Raw genomic sequence first — 18,031 nt, 5'->3', positions numbered from 1 at the left:
CTGCTGGAGCAATAGGCTACGCGTAAGTGCAGCCAGCCAGCCCTTGCAAGGGAACTAAATGCAGATCACAACTGACTCACATCCTATAGGAAAGAGCAGCAAACCACGTACGTGGTGGAAAAGCAGTCTCAGAAATGGGAAGAACAAGTGGAAGCATAACGGGAATAAGAAGAGATGGGAGAGGCAGGACTAACCTCCAGCTCTGGAAAGGGGAGAGCAGGCGCTGCTCGACCAGACGCACCACGCTCACCATCCCTACGGGGTAGGATCGCACGCAACACCAGCTGCGCACGTATGCGCAGAGACAGGGGATCGTGCAGATACATTACTGGCCTACTCTGGAGCCGTCTGTTTTACTCCTATCTGCTTTTACGTGATGGAGGTCCATGACTTTCTTTATCGGAAAGAAAGCAGAAGCCACCGAGGGTCCTGGGAACCAGCTCCTGCACCTCTGCCAAGAGCACACCCGGCAAATCTGCATCACAGCAGCTCTTCCAGCAGATCTCACATCCAGGCTTGCAGTGATTGAAAAAACAGTCCTGCTTTAGTTTTGCCTGGTTATTCTCAGCCAGCTCAAGGGAGCATCTTCTCAGAGGCAGCATCAGCCCACGCTGGCACAGAGGGCACGGGGAGATTTCTTTTCTCCCCCAGCAGACTGAGCTCACCTGAGCCCTCCTGGCTCCGTCCAGCAGCAGGAACACAGGACTACATGCACTGCAGCAACGTCACAGCAGCCCCTCTTGCAGGGAAAAAGATGCTCAAGCAGGGGAAAGCAGGCAAGAAAACCACCTTCTCTTCCCCAGCTTGAAAAGAAACACCAGCGTTCAAGGATATGAGCAATGTGAGGTTTGTAAGGAAAGGTAGTATCTTTTACTAGACCAATTGAGATTTAGCTGCAAAGCTGCTGCTTTTGCTGCCCAAAAGCATGTCTGTTTTCTCCAGCTGTAACGTGCTGATCTAATAGAAGATATTACCTTCTCCTTACAACCCAAGCCTTGCCTGGAGCAAGCCTGCAGTGATCCTGAATGGGGTAAAGGGGCCCAGCTCACCCCACATTTGGGAGAGGTAGATGAGGAATAAGAGACTTAAGAGATTCACTTCTCTTCTCGTGCTGGTAATGGGAAAAAAACCCTGGAACCTGTCACCAGCATTTACCACATCAATTACTTCATCTGTGTTCAGGGCAGAGATTATGGCCCAAAACAAAGGCCTTGGAAATGTGCAGGGATGGTGTTAACTTCTCTCCCCTGGGCTGAAGGTTGGTAAACTCAACGTAACTGGTAGTTTTCAGGGACATGCTAAACCCACACCACCACAGACCTGATTCTGCATCTCAGCTCCACCGCTGCTCTGAAACCAGAGACCAACAGGTACCCACTGCCTGAAAGCAACATCCATGGCTGCTGCATTACAGTTACGTCCCTTGGGACAGTCAGGCTGGCACCCAGAGCGTATAAGCAAACCCCTACCCTTTTTATTGAGGGGTTTGTGAAGCTCTTTACAGTGCAAAAATCAACTCAATCTGCAAAATCACCAAGAAAAGCAGTCCTAGCGCTGTTACTTGGATGAGTAAATTGAGCTCCTCCCCACGCAGTGACTGCAACAACGTGGAATGGGGTAAGGGGTAAGCGAACAACTCCTAGGATACTCTGTCTAAACAATCACCAGCGTGTTTAGTAATACTGGGCTCACGTGGTGCATCTCATCCAAAGAGCTCACCCAGCCTGCGAAGCTGCCCTAGATAAAGTATTGAATGACTTTGTCAGGCACTGAGTCAGCAGCACAGATGGAACAGCAAATTTCTACAGCTCCAGTCACTGGGGCACACGTCCTGCCACCACGCGTGTGCCACCGCTCTGGTCCACGTGCAGCTCGCACATGCAGAGACTCTGGCTCTGCACCCATCAGAGCCCAGTGCCGAATTCAACTGTTCCTGGCTTAGCATGGACGCAAGAAGTAGTTTTACATGTGTAAATAGCCCAGATACGCAAGTCTCCAGAGCTTGTGGACAAAGACCAGTCTCAGCTCTCTGCATTCCTCTGGACCAGCACACCCAGAACAGCTCCTCTAACACACTGAGGCTCAGGGCGATGCACAGATCAGCTGCAGGAGCTTTACCACGGCCTTAATGTCCACAAGCAGTTTATAGACTAGTCTGAGGATGACTGCTCAAGAACAAAGCCAAAAGACTGCTATTAATCCAATTTCCCAAGCTGCAATGGCAGATACACCTTCAGAGCACCGGTCCTACACCCCAGCCTTGCCTTCTTCTCCCAACCACTTGAACAGTGCTGAGATAATGCCAGTCTTGCAGTGAGCTCCATCAAACCCATTCTGGAAACAGCCCCTGCCAGTTTTGAGCAACTAATCCCAGCTCCACTTAGGCTTTCACCAGTCAGGAACACCGTATTTTTTCCTTTCTTCCAGACCCTGAAATTACAAATGGCTCCACTAAAAGCATAATCTTGTCTCACTGAATTGTATCTCACAGTTTTCTCTTTCTCTCTCTCTTTCATTAACAAATGTTTTAAGCCCCATAAAATGCACGTAATTCTTGGAAACGTGTCACAGACCAAGAAGCAAATGCAGCCCCTGAACTCACCAACTAATGCCTCAAGAGCAGCTTTGCCTATTAGAAACAAATAGCTGAGACAATACGTGGTTTTCCGGTGAGAAGCAGAACAGAACTACTGATGGAAATAATGTGCAGACAGAAAAGCCGTCCTGGTTTCCTCACGTCTTTGGAGGGGGGATATTTTTGTTCTGCAGCCAACAGTTTATTTTCCCCATCAGCCACCCAGCCCAGCATCCCACGGGTATGCTCTATGGTTCAGAGCCACCACAAAAATCTTGTGGTGGCACAGAGAGCAGACTCCCGGCTGGTCACACCATCGCCTTGTTAAGATGCATCTCGGAGGGAGCAGCAAAGACGGGACACAGAAGAGCCACAGCACCTCGGAGGCACCTTTTCCAAGGCAACACGCTATGAAGAGCTAAAGGAGAGCAAGCTGATGTGTCTGGTGCATTTCTCATGTCTCCAAGTTCAAACATAGCTCTTAAAAAAGAGCTGCTCCATCCCTTCCAACATCAGCTCACCATTCCTAATGGGCAGTCCCCGCAGCCCTCTCCTCCAGGAGATCCAGCCAGGCCTTGGCATCTGAACTACCCCAAAGTTAAATGTCCTTCTCACTCAAGATAGGTCAGAGGGATTTCATGTAAGGCCCACCAGTACTGTACGGATAAGAGATGTCTGAATATCCCGGCACTCCCAAGCAAGAGCTTTCTTGCCCACGTGTTATTTCAGCCAGCTCCCCCAGCGATACAGCAAACCACCCTGTGGTCCCCGGTCGGGATGCCGACTTCTTTTTCATTCCGCTGAGGGCTCAGACATCTCCGAAGCCCAGCCTGCGGCTGCATTTACCCTCCGTGCTCACGGCGCTGGAGCCAGCTGCCCCCAGCATGTTTACCCAGCCAGACTTTCCTGCCAACCAGGAATATGTCCAAGCTCGAGGTAAAATCAAATACAATTTACCCCAACAGAGCATGAAAGTAAATCCAAATAGGCACACAAGCAAGGGATTTCTCTTTGCAACATTTATTACATGTGCAGAGGGGACAATTGCAAGTAAACAATTTGCTTTGTTAAATGAGACTAAGACAAGGGAGGCTTTCCTGGGGAAGATTATATTAAAAGAACCACCAGCAACCAATTCAAACCTTTCAAACACTGATATTAAATAAAGAGATGTGATAAATGAGAAAGGTCAAGTAAAAATCAAATCAGGGCACAGTATCCAGAAAAGCCAGACATGACCATCCCTAATTCAGCCTACAGGAGCTTCCAAATTGTTCTGGTGCATCTAATAGCCCAGTAAATGGAAGCCCATGATTATAACAGTTATGGGGAAAGCTGATATGCTTCTGTTTCCCCGAAGCAGTCACCTCATCTCAGTGAATATCATCCAACACCACCAAGCACCGCTTGATGCATCAGGAATCACCATCTACACTGATTTCAGTAGCGGCTCAGAGCCTCAAAGGTAGCTCTACACAAGCCAAGGGGATCCCAAAACACAGACCCCACACCCAGCTAGCATCCCGAGCCGTTGTCCCCTTACCTTTGAGAGGTCTTCTGTCCCTCCCTGCTGGCTCTGGTTCAGGAGAGGCGAGTGCCGCATCAGGGGGTCCTGCAGCAGATCCAGGCGCGGTCTCTTGGTTTCAATGAACTCCAAGTCCGACGGCTTGGTCAGATCAGAGAGATAGGAATGCGCCTCGGTTCTCAGGTGCAGCTCCTGAGATCTGGGGACAAAGAGAAAGGAGCCTTCAGAAAACAAAGCACCTCTGCTCTCCCGTGCTCTACGACTGCAAGCCACTCAAAGAGGACAGAGGGCTCAACTTCTGCCCATTTCCCAGAAGGATGCACGAGGGGAGGCCAGGTGGCCCTGGACTCAAACATCTCAGGTCTTTGCAGACCCAGGAGGCACAGCTCCGTAGCTCGGTCGCTGGGCAGGGTGCATCTCCCGGAGTGCTCGCTGCACGCAGGCAGAACCAGGCATCACCCGGGGGAGCAGGAGGTAGGGTGCGGCATCACCACCATCCTGAAAGCCCAACAGGCCACCCTGCTGTCCCTCCTCCCGCCACTGTCTTCTGTCCCACCACACACGGTGCACGGCTGTCCCTACACAGGGACAAAGTGAACGAGGCTGCAGGTTTGAGCCTTCCCTGTCATGCCACATGGTCGGGCTGGCCAGAAAAAGCCAAAGCTCAGAAAATCCTCAAATCTGGCCCATAAATCCCCCTGTGGCCCTTAAGACCAGGCAGAGCTTCCTTCTACCACATTTGGCTTATTTACTCAAAGGTACCTGCACCACTGTTTATATTTAGCATCTTCTGTAGGAATACCAAAGATTATATGCTGGGGAAAAAATGCATACTCCTCCGTGGCTAGACAGTAGGGATTTATTTTTCCAGGGTGGGGGAGGAAAGAAACTGGCCACACGTAGTCGCACGTCGCTGACACAGACCTGGCAAGCTGTAAAGGCACATTATCCAGTGATAGCAACTGCACCGACGAGTCACATCGAGCTCAAATATCTTTCACCTGTTAAACTGTTAAATACAATGCAGTTGGCAATACCTGGAAATTGGGTTTGGTTTTGCTTTTTTTAAACAAATGTAAAACTTTTTTTGTAGCGCTATTTTTCCTAGCAGGATTCTCTTGTGGGAATTGTAAAGGGATCCTACAAAAATACATTAAACCTTTTACTGTGCCCAAGGATCAGCTTTGCTGCAGCAGCTCCAAGGGTGTGTTTTTAACACTTCAGGCAGAAGCATTTCTTAAAAAAAATAAAAATAAAATGAAGCACAGGAGATTTAAAGCTTGGAAAAAAACCATGGCTTTTTTTCTTTTCCCCTTAAACAAGATTGTTCAAGTTCTCCTGAGCTGCGTGGTGAAGTATCCTCCCCAGTTACCAAACAACGACAAACTAAACAGCCTTTGAAGCTACTCGAAGGGGAGGAACGGAGGGGATGCGTTTTGTCAAGAGCAAGCGTAAAAGACAGGGGGTCTTGTGCATCGTTTGGTCCCCACCCACAAACTGCAACTGATGACGTTAATTTTTACCTAGCTAATTAAATATCTCAGAGAGGATGACAAAAAGGGAAGGACCCAGAGTCCTCTGAAGCCAGCGGGAGTCTTTCCAGCAGCTTTAATGGCCCTGGACCGCATCCAAAGAGAGGAGAAACCCCAGTGAAAGCCACCTTCTCGGGGGGCACCCCCTCAAGCAAAGCCCTCTGCCCCCCCTGCAGCAGTGTGGCAAACTCAACCCCACTCCAGGGAAGCAAGATAAAGTTGTTTGTTTTTTTTTTTTTTTTTTTAAAACACAGCAGGCACAAAGCATGTGCAGGCCAAACTCTGCTGCTGTGGGTTTGGCACAGGTGGCCGGCGCTGGGATTCGGGCAGCAGCTTTGCTGCTGACACACAGAAACAGAATCTGGCTCGTCCTCCTCCTCCTCCCCAGCAAAAAGGACGGGAGAGCGGGGAGGCTCTGGCACTGCCTTTGCCACTCCAACCTCCAACCTACGAGAGAGCGAAGGCGCAGCTCACGCAGCAAACTTTTCAGGGCTCTTAAACTCTTCAGCTCTTTAAATTTGGCATTGAAGCACAGCTCGCTTCACCTGCAAACACTTTCACACTGAATGATCCTCAACTTTTCTCAGCAAGCCCAGAAATATCTCCTGGCACCTCTCAAGTTTCCTGCTGGCTTGTCCCAACCCCTCGTGCAAGCCCTGCCCGCCCGCAGCTGCACGCCGACATTTCGGGCTCTGCTGTAAAACCCAGTAACAATAAGCAACTGTTGAGCTGGGCAGGTGTTAAAATATTCCAACACCCAAGGCTCTGCTGTACCAAGGCAATTAAAAATCAGATGTATCTATTTTCACTTCTTCCCCCCCCCCCTTTTTTTTTAAGGCCATATTACCAAGAAGCTGCTAATTGACACAGGACAGCTCTGAGACCTCTGCAGTTGTCAGGAACCCAACTCGACTGCTACACTCGAAATAAAACATGTATTTTTAAGATAAGAGCAACACTCAGCTTTACAAAGGCAGTTACTTACAGCGAGGCAGGGGCCACGCTGGGGAAAGCAGCTGCAGTGTTATAGGGTGCTATTTTATTTCCATTTCCACATCCATTGGAACTGCTATTAACTTTATCCACTGGAATTTCCAGCCGCTCCCGAGATCGCTTTGCCTGACACAACCCGCTCAGCCTGTCCTGGCTGCAAATACAAATGCTCTTGCTTGAAGCCTTCACACCTTTCACTCTTTACATCCACACCTGCAGCGAGCTCTTTACAACAGACTTTTATACAGTGATGACGTTGCTGTCAGCATAAAAATAGCCCTGCCTGAAAAACCCTCCCATTACACTGAGTTTGGGGTTTTGCTGCGTTTTCCAAATAGTTCCCACCTGGCTGGTTTACTGCAGAGATTGTAGAGCATTTTTAATTGCATGTGAGTTATGCATGATTAAATGAAATAAACCAAATGCCAGCGTTAATTATGAAGTGGGGTGGGTTAGTCCTCACCTGGAGTCCTTCGCCACAAACACTAAACTACCTAAAAGCAGCAGAGCAGCGTGAGATCTGCTGACGCACCGAGGCTGGGTGCCCAGGGTTTGCCCCGACGTCCAGCCATCCACGCACAGCTCTGCTTTGGACAAGTCTGAGTCCAGGAGACCAAGACAACCCAAGATTAGACCTTTGGTTTATTACTAATCTGACAAACTAATCGCACCCTACCAGCTGCAGAGCCGCGTTACTCATTCACCAGGGCCACTTCCCCAGCAGACTCACACGGAGTGTTAGCAAGGTATGAGCAGCTAAAATCCTACAGTCAGTGCAGGCACCTGCGACTCACTCCAGCACATGTGGGTCACTGGGACCTGGGAAAACATCTTCTGCTGCGTTATACCTACACCAGAACCAGCTGAGCAGAAGATGGGCTGAAAAAAAGGGGTTGACTGCTAGCTGGGTATAGAAGAAGCTGAGAGCATCTCTCTGCTGGGAGAGAGGATCAAATGAGACATCCTGAGCTGCCCTTGGGGTTTGTAAGGGCAGCCCTGATGAGATCTAAATGGATCTTACCTTTACCTTCTTTACTTTGCTGAAGCCAAATCACAGGGAAATGGGCAAGTACAAACTTTTCAGGAGGTCAAAGAGGACTGTCCCACCCCACTAACCCACCTCAGGAGCACACTGCCTGGCTCTTCAGAGCAGCACAACCCTCCCCTGCTCTTCAAACCTTCCCGTTTCTCCATCAGCTGAGCAGCAGAAGGTGGCAGCAGGAGGAATAACTCCTATTCTGCAACAGCCAGTGAACCCAGCTTGACTTCACAAAGACATGCCTCCTCCATGGGCTCAAAACACCAACAGTGACTCTGAGCTGGCTCCCACCAACTTCCCAGCAAGGACACATTTTAAGTTTTGCTCCCATCCGCAAATATTGTTCCCTACATCATGGGGCCAAACAACATAACCAGGCTGGAAAACTGGCTCTCGCTGTCTCTTGGAACCAGAACCAAGACAAACGATCGCCTTGCTGCAGCTGTTTATTTCCTCTGGCTGAGATGGTTTGGTGGGAAATTGTCTCCAAAAATAAGTTTTAAAAAAAGTCTCCAGCCCCCACAGGTACAGACAGACAATAAAATGCCTTTGAAAGCAAGTAATATAGAAAACCACTAGTGTCAAAGTGAATTATTTATAGCCAACACTAAGATTTGTCAGAGGTTTCAGCAACCCCTTTACAGCTAATGATATCCAGAGTGGGAGACTGGGCAAATTGAGACCTCTTAAGGAGAGAAACTGGAGGGTTTGTAGGAGCAAACCTGCCACCAGGTAGCTAGAAAAACACATACAGGGCCAGCTGATATATTCCTCAGTTACACAGGTGGAGAGGGAGAAAAACCCTCTTAACAACAGAGGCCATGGGAAGAGCAGCCTGTCTGGGTGGGAAGGTGGAGCTCCCACACCCTCAGCAATGTCTGCCAGCAGCAGGATTGAGTCTTCACAAGCCAAAGGTGTGGGACAGCCTCGAGCAGGATGCTTAGCTCACCATGTGGCCCAGCTCAAGGCCTCCCAGGTCCTCGCGAGGTCTGACTGAGCGCCTGTGACCAGGCAGTCCCACGTGCATCCTCCTGATGCTCCGGCTGTGCGTTCCCACACCAGGGCACGTAGCTGTGCCTCAGCTACCCCACGCAACCCTCTCAGCCAACTTCTTCCAAGCCAACTGCAATTTAGATGAGAGCAGATGCTTTATTTAAAACTTGCATATTGAAGATCTCCATACACAGAGCCTGAATTATTCATGGACGGACCAGCAGAAGCTTTAACACCGTGCCACACAATGGCACTGCCTCGCTCAAGAGGAGGAGAAGGAATATTTGTGTCTCTCCACAAGCTCCCCCACATGCTTTTCTCCAGGCATCCAAAACCCAGAGCCCCGCAGGAAAGCCCTCTTGGCAGTCCTGGGTGGCTGGACCCTGAATGGAGTCCTCTGATGGCTTCAGGGACATCCCACACTTCACCACGCCTGCTGCATACATCGCAAGATCACCTTTCCTCCCCCAAAATAAATCTGGTTCAAGATTATGCACAGGAAAGTTACTTCACGAACTTTTACCCCTCCATCCCAGCCAAGGCAAAGCCCAGGCTTCCCCTCACACCTCCCTGCCAGGGCACACTGGCCCATTCCACCACACCTGGTGTCTCCACATCTCCTCTCTGGAGCCTCAGTCACCCTCCATGCCCAGCCGTGGACATACGCGCAGCCCACACCAGAGCAAAAGGTACTTGCGAGACAAGGCTTGTCACCAAGTGTCTACACACCAGGATCTGCCCTTTCCAGCCGTTATTTTCCCACGTTCATTTATGGGGAGGAAAAAAAATGCGGCTCCCAGAACATCATTTCAAGTGTGAAAAGACACAAAGATGTATGCTTGCAGGGATTTCAGCCGCACCACTGCTCACTCCTGAGAAAAGGGTCACCTTTAAAAATGGAAACTTAATTAAAGACCATAAATAAAATCAGATCAGTTGCGCTGTTAACTCAGGAGCAGTTGGTGCCATTTGGCCCAGCACAGATGAAGACCGAGAGCTGCACGTGATTTCCAGCGGCCACGCACACCGCCCCGGCTTCCCACCGCTCCCCAGGCTCTTCAGCCAGCAGGATTAATTGCATTCAATAAGCACAGTAATTAGGCCTGCTCTCATGCTATATTGCACATGGCTATCTCAGATGGCTGCAGAAACACAGCAGCTGCTTAAGATACCCCAAATGTCATACTTCAGATCAACACCGGGCAAACTCTTCAAACTCCTCATGACTGCTAAGCAGAAAGGCTCCGAAAAAAGGAGCATGGTCCCATGAACTGGGAAAATAATCTATGAAAATAGTGACTCATCTTATTCTGGATAAAGGCGGAATATACTGCGTTAACATGCATACCGCTTATTTACAGCCACGTTTTCTGCCAGAGAAGCCATTATTCACCCCAGCATTCCTGTGTTAATACGGAATCTTGCTCTAAAATCGTAGCACTTTTAAGTCAGAAAAATCCAGTTCCTTGATTTTTCAGACCCCTCACCTCACTGGCACCTGCCATTTAACATTCAACCCAGGTTTTCTCACTTCTTTTGCAGACCAAAATATATATAGAAGAGAAAAAAACCCTCATCCTTGTCACCTTGCCAGGACATTCCTCTGCAAGTATTCATGGTACGACTTGTACCAACAGCAGATCCTGAAATACTTCTCTTCGCTCCTGCAGTCCAGTTGGCACAGCCAACTGAACAAGCTAAGGGGAAGTCTGTGGATCCTTCCAAGAAAAAGCCTGCTACCAAAAAACCATCAAGGAAAGCAGCACATCCCTGCGAAGGCAGACAGAGCCAACTTTCCCTATAGCAACAGATTCAGAGTGGTTCAAGTTTTCCTTCCTTCTTCCAAGCCAGAATTGCTGCACAGGGAGTTCAAGTCTCTACCCATCCACCAAGGGGTGATGACGACTCTCAAGGCTGATGTACTTGGAGAAGGGCAGTCTGCAACTCCCCAGCATCTCCTGCAGGACTGCGCTGCTTGGGGTGGGGAGCAGGAGAAGCAAAGGCATGTCACCCCTGAGGGAGGAGAGCCCACGATGGTGTGACGCTTCAGGAACTGGCTGGTTCTCCCCATCCTGCCAGACCCACCAGGCTCAGCTGTGGGGACGTCCAGCTGCCTGAGCCTGACACTCAATGAGCTCCTTGCTCAGGGAGCCCCAAAAATTGGGAGCATCTCAGCACTCCATTCCTTCCAGCAAGTTACCACTCAACAGCTTTTTGCCACCAACACCTGATTTACACTTAAAACACTGTGCCCATGGTGAAATGCTTCATCGCTTGTTCCCTTTTCACTGGGCCAGAACTAACCACCAACCTGGTGGCTACAGCAAAACTGCAGCCAGAAGAGACAGAAAACTCGCAAAGCTGTAGGAAGACCATCTAAGCAAGCCCAAGTGATTTCTGCAGGATTTAAAGCATCCATGGGGTCAAGCCTCAAATACCACGTGCAACGACACCTGCAGAGGCTTCAGAGATCTGCCCAAGGTGAAGACAAAGTCAAACTGAGGGACAAACCCCCAAAACCAGCACAGAGTAAAGGGAATCCCTGCGGTTTCCAGGAGAGGAGGGCAACAGTGGCCGCCCACCGGGCACATGGGCTCAGAGGAACCGGGACCGAGCGGCCCAAGGGCTGAACCATGCTCTCCAGCTGCAGGTACTGCTCTGGATCAGCATGAGGCATGACCAAGGCAGGGCAGGGATGTCCAGCTGGGAACACACACAGGCCTTGATCTCCAGCGCTGTCAGTCTGCCACATTCCACTTGCACCAGACTCACAAATTGATTTCTTTAAGGAGGGGAGTGATCCTGGAAGAGCATCAGCCACCACAACCAGCAGCAGACAGGCTGCTTCCTCTGAACACCCGAAGCAACGGGGGATTGGAAGGGTTCCCCTCCACCACCACTTGCTTCAAGCGGAGGATTGTCTCACGCCCACCACCACCGCGTGCCAGGTGGGGTATCAGGCAGGGAACCAAGGTGAGGGTCTTCCTTTCAGACACAGCACACCCCTGTGCTTCCCTCTATTCACCCTCTGTGCCCGCGTTGCGGACATTACTTGTTTGTCTTTGGTCGCTCCCTCCTCCCCAGCCCCTCACGCTGAGAGCCAGCTGCCTCTGCTCAAAACCATCAATCCCAGCCCAGGAACAAAGCCAAAGTGCTTACAGATGCACCCGGCATGAACCTGCCAAAGGCACTCAGCTGCAGATCCTCTGGTGGCTGCTTCCACTACCCTCCCTTGTCCAGGCTTTGCTCCATACCAGGCAGAGCCAGAGCTGTTCTTTGGGGTTGACATCAATGACCAACCCAACCTGTTCCAGAAGCTCCAGGGTCTTGGCCCTCAAGCACCCGAGGAACCCTCCAGTGGGCAACCAAACACCCAAAGGGCTCCATTTACAACACATCAGGTGCTGTTTTAGAGCAGATCCTCACACCACAAGATGAAAGAGCAAGGCCCCCATAGGACAGATTTTTAAGTGTAGTGCTTAAAGATGCAGAGAAACAGTAGTTGGCTTTGCAAAATGGACTGACACCTCCCAGCCCCAATGCCATCCAGTTTGAATGACTTCAATAATTAATTACACTGGCTTGAAAATTTCTGCAGAACCCACATCCTGCACCCCCAGATGCCCCAAAATTTTTTTTTAATCAGACTGTATCCTACCATTCTGGCACAAGATGCCAACTGAGCTGAACTTCAGTGGTATTTTTAGCTTTATTACCCTGTATAATTTTTGAAAAAGTTCAATTTTTCCGATGTTACAGAGAAAAGGGATGAAATGTAAGTTGGGCCTATTACAAAAAAAGTTTCTTTTTATAGCATGCCAAAACCTCACCATTCAGGTTGAAAGTGCTGAAGTAACCATGATAACCATTTGGATGTGTATCTAGACCCAGCAACCTCGATTCGTGTTTACCCACATTCATGTGATTGTCAACACAAAAATAAGTTTGGAGATTTTGAAACATTTGTAAGCCAAAGGGAGATGCTTGGATGACCACACACAATTAAGCGTGTGGTACAGCAGACACCAAGGCTTGCAGTTATTTTTTTTTTTTAGTTATATGGAAGAACCAAGATACATTTTTTAAAATAGCATATTCAGACCTTGAAACCTTCATGTCACTGGAGAGAAGAACTGGTTCTCCATTTTGCAAACTGTAAGCAGTGTGAAAAACAAAAACAGGCATGAGGATGTTGCCAGGTCCTCTTTACCCACCTCCCCCAAATTTAGCTGAATCTGACCCACTTCCAACTTAACCGTGTTTCTTTGCTGAGAGAAATAAAAGCGCTGAGAAATCAAAGCAAGCCAAGGCAAAGCAATACGCGGCGATAGATGACTAGTCATCAGAAGTGACATTACCCTCTGTACATGCAGGTGCCACAGGCACAACCCAGAAGAGCACATCCAGGAGGGCAGATGCAAAACTAACTCTGGAGGCTGCTTTTTGCCTCCAAATTCTCATGGGTTTGCTCCTGCTGAGCACCAAACCAAATCCATCCCACTAGAAAAAGAGGGTCCTGTCTGCATCCATACCCTTACGCATCCAGCACCCTTACGTCTTTCTCCTCTCCCCTAACAATTATGATTTTAGAGAAACAGATTCATCTCACTGACTCTGCACTGGTTTTATTCTTAGCCCAACTAAGGAATAAGCATTAAAAAAATGCTTTGCATAAATCTACTGTAGCAAGGCTCTTATTTCACTTCCAGGCCAGTTTTTTGCAAAACCACTAAGCATCAAATGCAGAAGAGAAACTGTGAGAGAGCAGCATTTTGCGACAAAACAGAGTGAGACCGATGGCCTTCAGAACAGATCAGCTCCTGTGGTAAAAGCATCTACAGCATTTCCAGCCACACGGCGCTTGCCCGAGTCGCACCCAAAAACACTGCCAGCCTCCCACGGGAGGCTACGAAAGCAATCGGCGACACAGGGAGAGCTGTGAGGAGAGCAGACAGGAAAAAAGCAGCTCGGAGAAAGTTGCAAGGGGAATGCAGAAAGAGAAACAAAAACAATGAAAGTGGGGAGGAAGAGCAGCAGAAGAGGAAGCGGAGATGCACAGTGGCAATGAGCTCTTCTCACTCCTCCCTTCAGCCTCGGGAGCTACAGACCAAACCCGACCACGCGGCTTTATTTTCTACATTGAAGAAAGCCGATGCAACCAGTCACAGTGACGGGTAGCTTCACAGAAGGGAGGGGGGTGAGTTTTTTTGTTGTTTGGTGTTTTTAAGATGTCTTTAAAATGCACGACAGTCCAAGGGAAGAAACCAGAAGGCAAAAGTACCACTTGCATTAGCACAACGAAACTAAGACCAGCACAGAGACTGAGCACAGTCAATAGCAATACACGACATAACGTTGCCCGGCTCTGAGCCCTCCCCTGCATCACAGCGCTGCGCAAAATCCTTGCTAATACAGTCGGGGTGCCCACAGCTCAGGGGGAGGCAGGGAGCCGGTACCTTTCGTTGCCTGGCTGGAACTCCGAGAGCAGGGACGGCCTCCGCCGCTGCGGCTGCATGATAGACCCTGGCGGGAGGTGGGAAGCAAAATCCCTGGAATGATGCTGGTACTCCAACAGCGCGACGTCCTGCAGAAACAAACAGAAGAGCTTATTAGGCTGGTGGCAACTTTCAAGCAAGCAGTGAACCGCGGCAGCTCAGAAGAAACCATATAGATACTGCTCCTTTGAAGCACTGGGTGCCGGACCACACAGCTCAGTGCTTCCCCCCCAAAAGGGCTCCCAGTAACCCCCCAGTCCTGCACCGTGTTGGGATGGTAGCTCGGCCCCCAATCCAACCTGTCTCCAGCCTCTTACTGGGGCTGCTCGCAGGCTGGCTCCTGGGATGGGACCCCAGCAAGCTCAACTCAGTCGCTGAGCACGCACACTGGGATTTTTGGCATCCAAGCAGTCCTGATGACAACTTCAAACCCGAGAGGAAGAACAGGTAAGAAGAAAATTGAAAGTCACAGGATACTTTCAGCTTCAATAATCCACCCAGCGGTATGCAGAAAGAAAAAAGAAAATAAAAAAAAAGAAAGAGAAATCACAAACGTTATCTTGAGAGTGTCCCTTTAAACACAGCTCCCCTGGGCTGAGCTGAAGGGGTTTGAAAGGACAGTTTGCTACTTATTATGTGTACGTCCCTTTTGTTCCTTGACCCTTGGAGAGTACAGTACAGTATGTTCCTGATTTTAATTAAATAAGAAGCCCTCCTGCTCTGTGCCACAGACTGATTCCAGCAACAGTATTTTAGCAGCTACACTCAACTGCTATTTTTTATTTGCAGATAGATACTTGACCAGAAGACTAATCATCTAATTAACTAAGACCTTCAGCAATGGCATAGAAAGCCCTGCCACAGAATAACCCTGGTAACACTGACACACATTTATGTTAGAAGAACCAATCCCACCTGGGAGTCTATTTTGAACGGTTCTCAACTGGAACAAAAAAACCTCCAACTCCCTCAAAAAGAAAAAAGAAATTTCAGAGTCTTAAAAAAAACCCCCAATAAATAAAATACCACATGCATGCAGTTGTGATGTGGGCAGCCCTAACAGCTGCAACAGAAATTATTTTATCTGCTGTAGTGAAGACTGCCATGCTCCAGTACTAGAGAAGCTGGAGAAGTGCCCCAGCAAGGTGCGTGGCGGGCAAAGAAACGATTTGGGAGCTTAAATAGCAACAACCTGCACCTCGAGACCCCCTCTCCCAAGCTGTAAGTGAACAGAGCAGCCCAGCGCTGGATGCCATGCTCTCCTCCAGCTGGCTGCAGAGTTAAAGGGAATATCAAAGCCCAACATCTTTGTCTACCAGAGGGTAAAACAAGATGTTTGCATCGTAGCTTTCTGGAAAGCCAGGAATTAAAACAGAAATTGTAAGCACTCAGTGCAGGGGAGCCAAGAAAAGCAGATTCCCTACCCCACATTCAGCCTCTCACACAAAAGCTGAAAAGGCCAAATATCAGATGGAGAAGGAAAGGAAATGGTGGTGTCTGATGGCCACCACTTCTCCTTGTGCCTAGAAAGGTGCACCAGTTTTTGGAATCAGGTTCATTTCTCCCCAGGCAATACTGTGGTGCTGCTCCTTTTCTGTTCTGACTGATCTTGGGAAACACCGGGAACCTCTGCCTGCCCCAAACTCCTGGTCTCCACCTCCAACCTGGCCCCTTCAGACCTTGGTCTCTGGGGCAAGGGGTGTCTTCAGACAGGTTCTTCTGACATAAGGAGGGCATTACTGGGACAGTGTCTACTCATCCTCACAGGGATGTTCTACTTCTGCTGTAAACCCAAGTGTTAAGGGAGAATGCTACCCTGTGACGCTGCTTTTTCTTCATCCACACAGAAGGCCCTGGGGGGCTGCAGGACAGAATATGCCATGGGTCCAACCACAGATGGGACAAACTCAGACATCTGAAGTGAAGGAGCCCCTTAGCCCTTACAGCCCCAGCCAAAGCAGAATCGCTGCCTACAACGAGCTTCCCCACATTCGCACTCGTCCTGGTTTTAACTAAAAAAGAAAAAAGGTGCAATGCAGCTCCTGACATCCACCTACAAAACAAACACACCATGTCTGGGAAGACACACCAACAGGCCCACAAGCAAGACCATCACCTTCTGTGGGCGTATAAACAAGAATTACCCGTCTGGGAGGCTCGAAGGCTGTGCCCTTGAGAAAAAAAAAAAAAGGCTCTTGCGTGTCCTAAGAACCATCTGTTTTTTCCTTTTCCCCTGCCCACACTCAGCTGAGCTTTGCCTTTTCCTCCTCTAACCCCCGTCAGAAAATTGCTGGTGGAGCTCAGAGCTTGCTGGCATGGCCTGAAGTGACAGGGAAGCTCGTTATGCGGGGCCGTTAGCTCGGGGCTGGGATGGCATACGTGTCTCTCCGGCTTGCCCGCCGAGGGCAAGGCTGGCAAGCACCAGCTCCTGCTTCTGCAGACATCGCCAAACTCACTCTCTGACCTGCTTTGCTTTGCTTACATCAGCATTTGGTTTTACCAGAAGAGAACAACCTAAAAATTAGTGAGGAGAATTAAAATTGACAAATTTCTGTGCTCTGTGATGAACTGTCAAAGGAACCATGGGAGACCTGGCAGGACACAGGTGGATTAATTGCTCAGAAAGTTACTACAGTAAATTGCACTGTGAGCTATGACTGTGTTTTTCAAAATACAAATGCCAGAAAGGTTTACGAGGGGCCTTCAGAAGAGGCTTCAACTTTGTTTAGCAGTGTTTTAAGGACATATGCTGGGAGGCACCTTGCTGCCACTGCACCTTCCACGCGTGGGCAGAGACGAGGGAGCGGCGTCCAGCGGGCGCCACGTGAATTCCCCACCGCCAAAGCATGCAGCACAAGCATGATTTAGTCCCCATCCTGACCTAAAATTTCTAGCGCAGCCTTGGCACCTGCTCAAGGGCAGCTATAAGACACCTGAAATAAAACAACTAAAAAACACTGCAGCCCCAAGCTACACATTGCTCCTTTTCCTCTCCATTGCTTTGCTGTTTTTTGCTCAATTCTACTTTTTGCTCATCCTCTCCCTCTTCCTCTCTTTGCATCTCTTCTTGCCCTCTGCAAACCCTCCCAAATCTGTTGATGTGTCAGAGTACCTTCCCCAAGGCCCTCAATTCTCCCATTGCCTCTGGTCGGGACTTTGTTCCTTTCACACCAACCTTCCTCTTGTTCCTTGTGGTTCAGGTGCTCCCACGCCGATGTACTTTGTGGAGGTTTTGCAGAATTTCATAAATTCAGTAAATGTCATGAAATAGAAATTAAGAAAGCAGAAAGATCATGGGTAGTCAGGGGCTCTGGCACATCAGCAGGTTTGGGGGGGGTGGGAGGAGGGTTTGCAAAGGGCAGAAAGAGATGCAAAGAGAAGGTGAGCAAGAAGTAGAATTGAGCACTTTTTCCACTTCTGTTGATAGAAACTAAGCTTCTTTACTCAGGCAAAGGAGGGGGAATATTTCCAAAACAAAACCAAAGCAAAGCAACCAAAATCACTTTTGGAAGTCTCCATGTCAAATCCTTATTCTCCTGATAAAACAGCAGCTTCCCAAAGTATAACCCCGGGTGAAAGGAACTTCGTCCCCTCTAACCATGTAGGATTTTCCACTTCTGTTGATAGAAACTAAGCTTCTTTACTCAGGCAAAGGAGGGGGAATATTTCCAAAACAAAACCAAAGCAAAGCAACCAAAATCACTTTTGGAAGTCTCCATGTCAAATCCTTATTCTCCTGATAAAACAGCAGCTTCCCAAAGTATAACCCCGGGTGAAAGGAACTTCGTCCCCTCTAACCATGTAGGAAGAGTATAATCAAACAGGCCAGAGTTTCCTCTCTCTAGACTGCACCATCTAGAGCTGTAGACGGTTCGAGAA

At 49.1% G+C, this 18,031-nt stretch overlaps 1 protein-coding gene across 1 annotated transcript in view; it reads right to left on the bottom strand.

Moving 5' to 3' along the window:
* Positions 1-18,031, bottom strand: part of LOC104080033 (nuclear receptor corepressor 2-like) — a gene marked incomplete at its 3' end in the record, with an annotated part of 54,095 nt that overhangs the window by 25,038 nt on the left and 11,026 nt on the right. The window contains exons 2-3 of the mRNA XM_009582289.1: positions 14,114-14,241; positions 4,119-4,299 (exon numbers count right to left, since the gene is read on the bottom strand). Coding sequence (XP_009580584.1) covers positions 4,119-4,299; positions 14,114-14,241 — 309 coding nt within the window. The remainder of the gene's footprint in view (positions 1-4,118; positions 4,300-14,113; positions 14,242-18,031) is intronic.

This window comes from Fulmarus glacialis, unplaced genomic scaffold (genome assembly GCF_000690835.1).
Source record: "Fulmarus glacialis isolate BGI_N327 unplaced genomic scaffold, ASM69083v1 scaffold7960, whole genome shotgun sequence".
Classification (NCBI taxonomy): domain Eukaryota; kingdom Metazoa; phylum Chordata; class Aves; order Procellariiformes; family Procellariidae; genus Fulmarus; species Fulmarus glacialis.
Note: the sequence above shows the minus strand (reverse complement) of the source record. Positions and strands in the feature narration are given on the sequence as shown.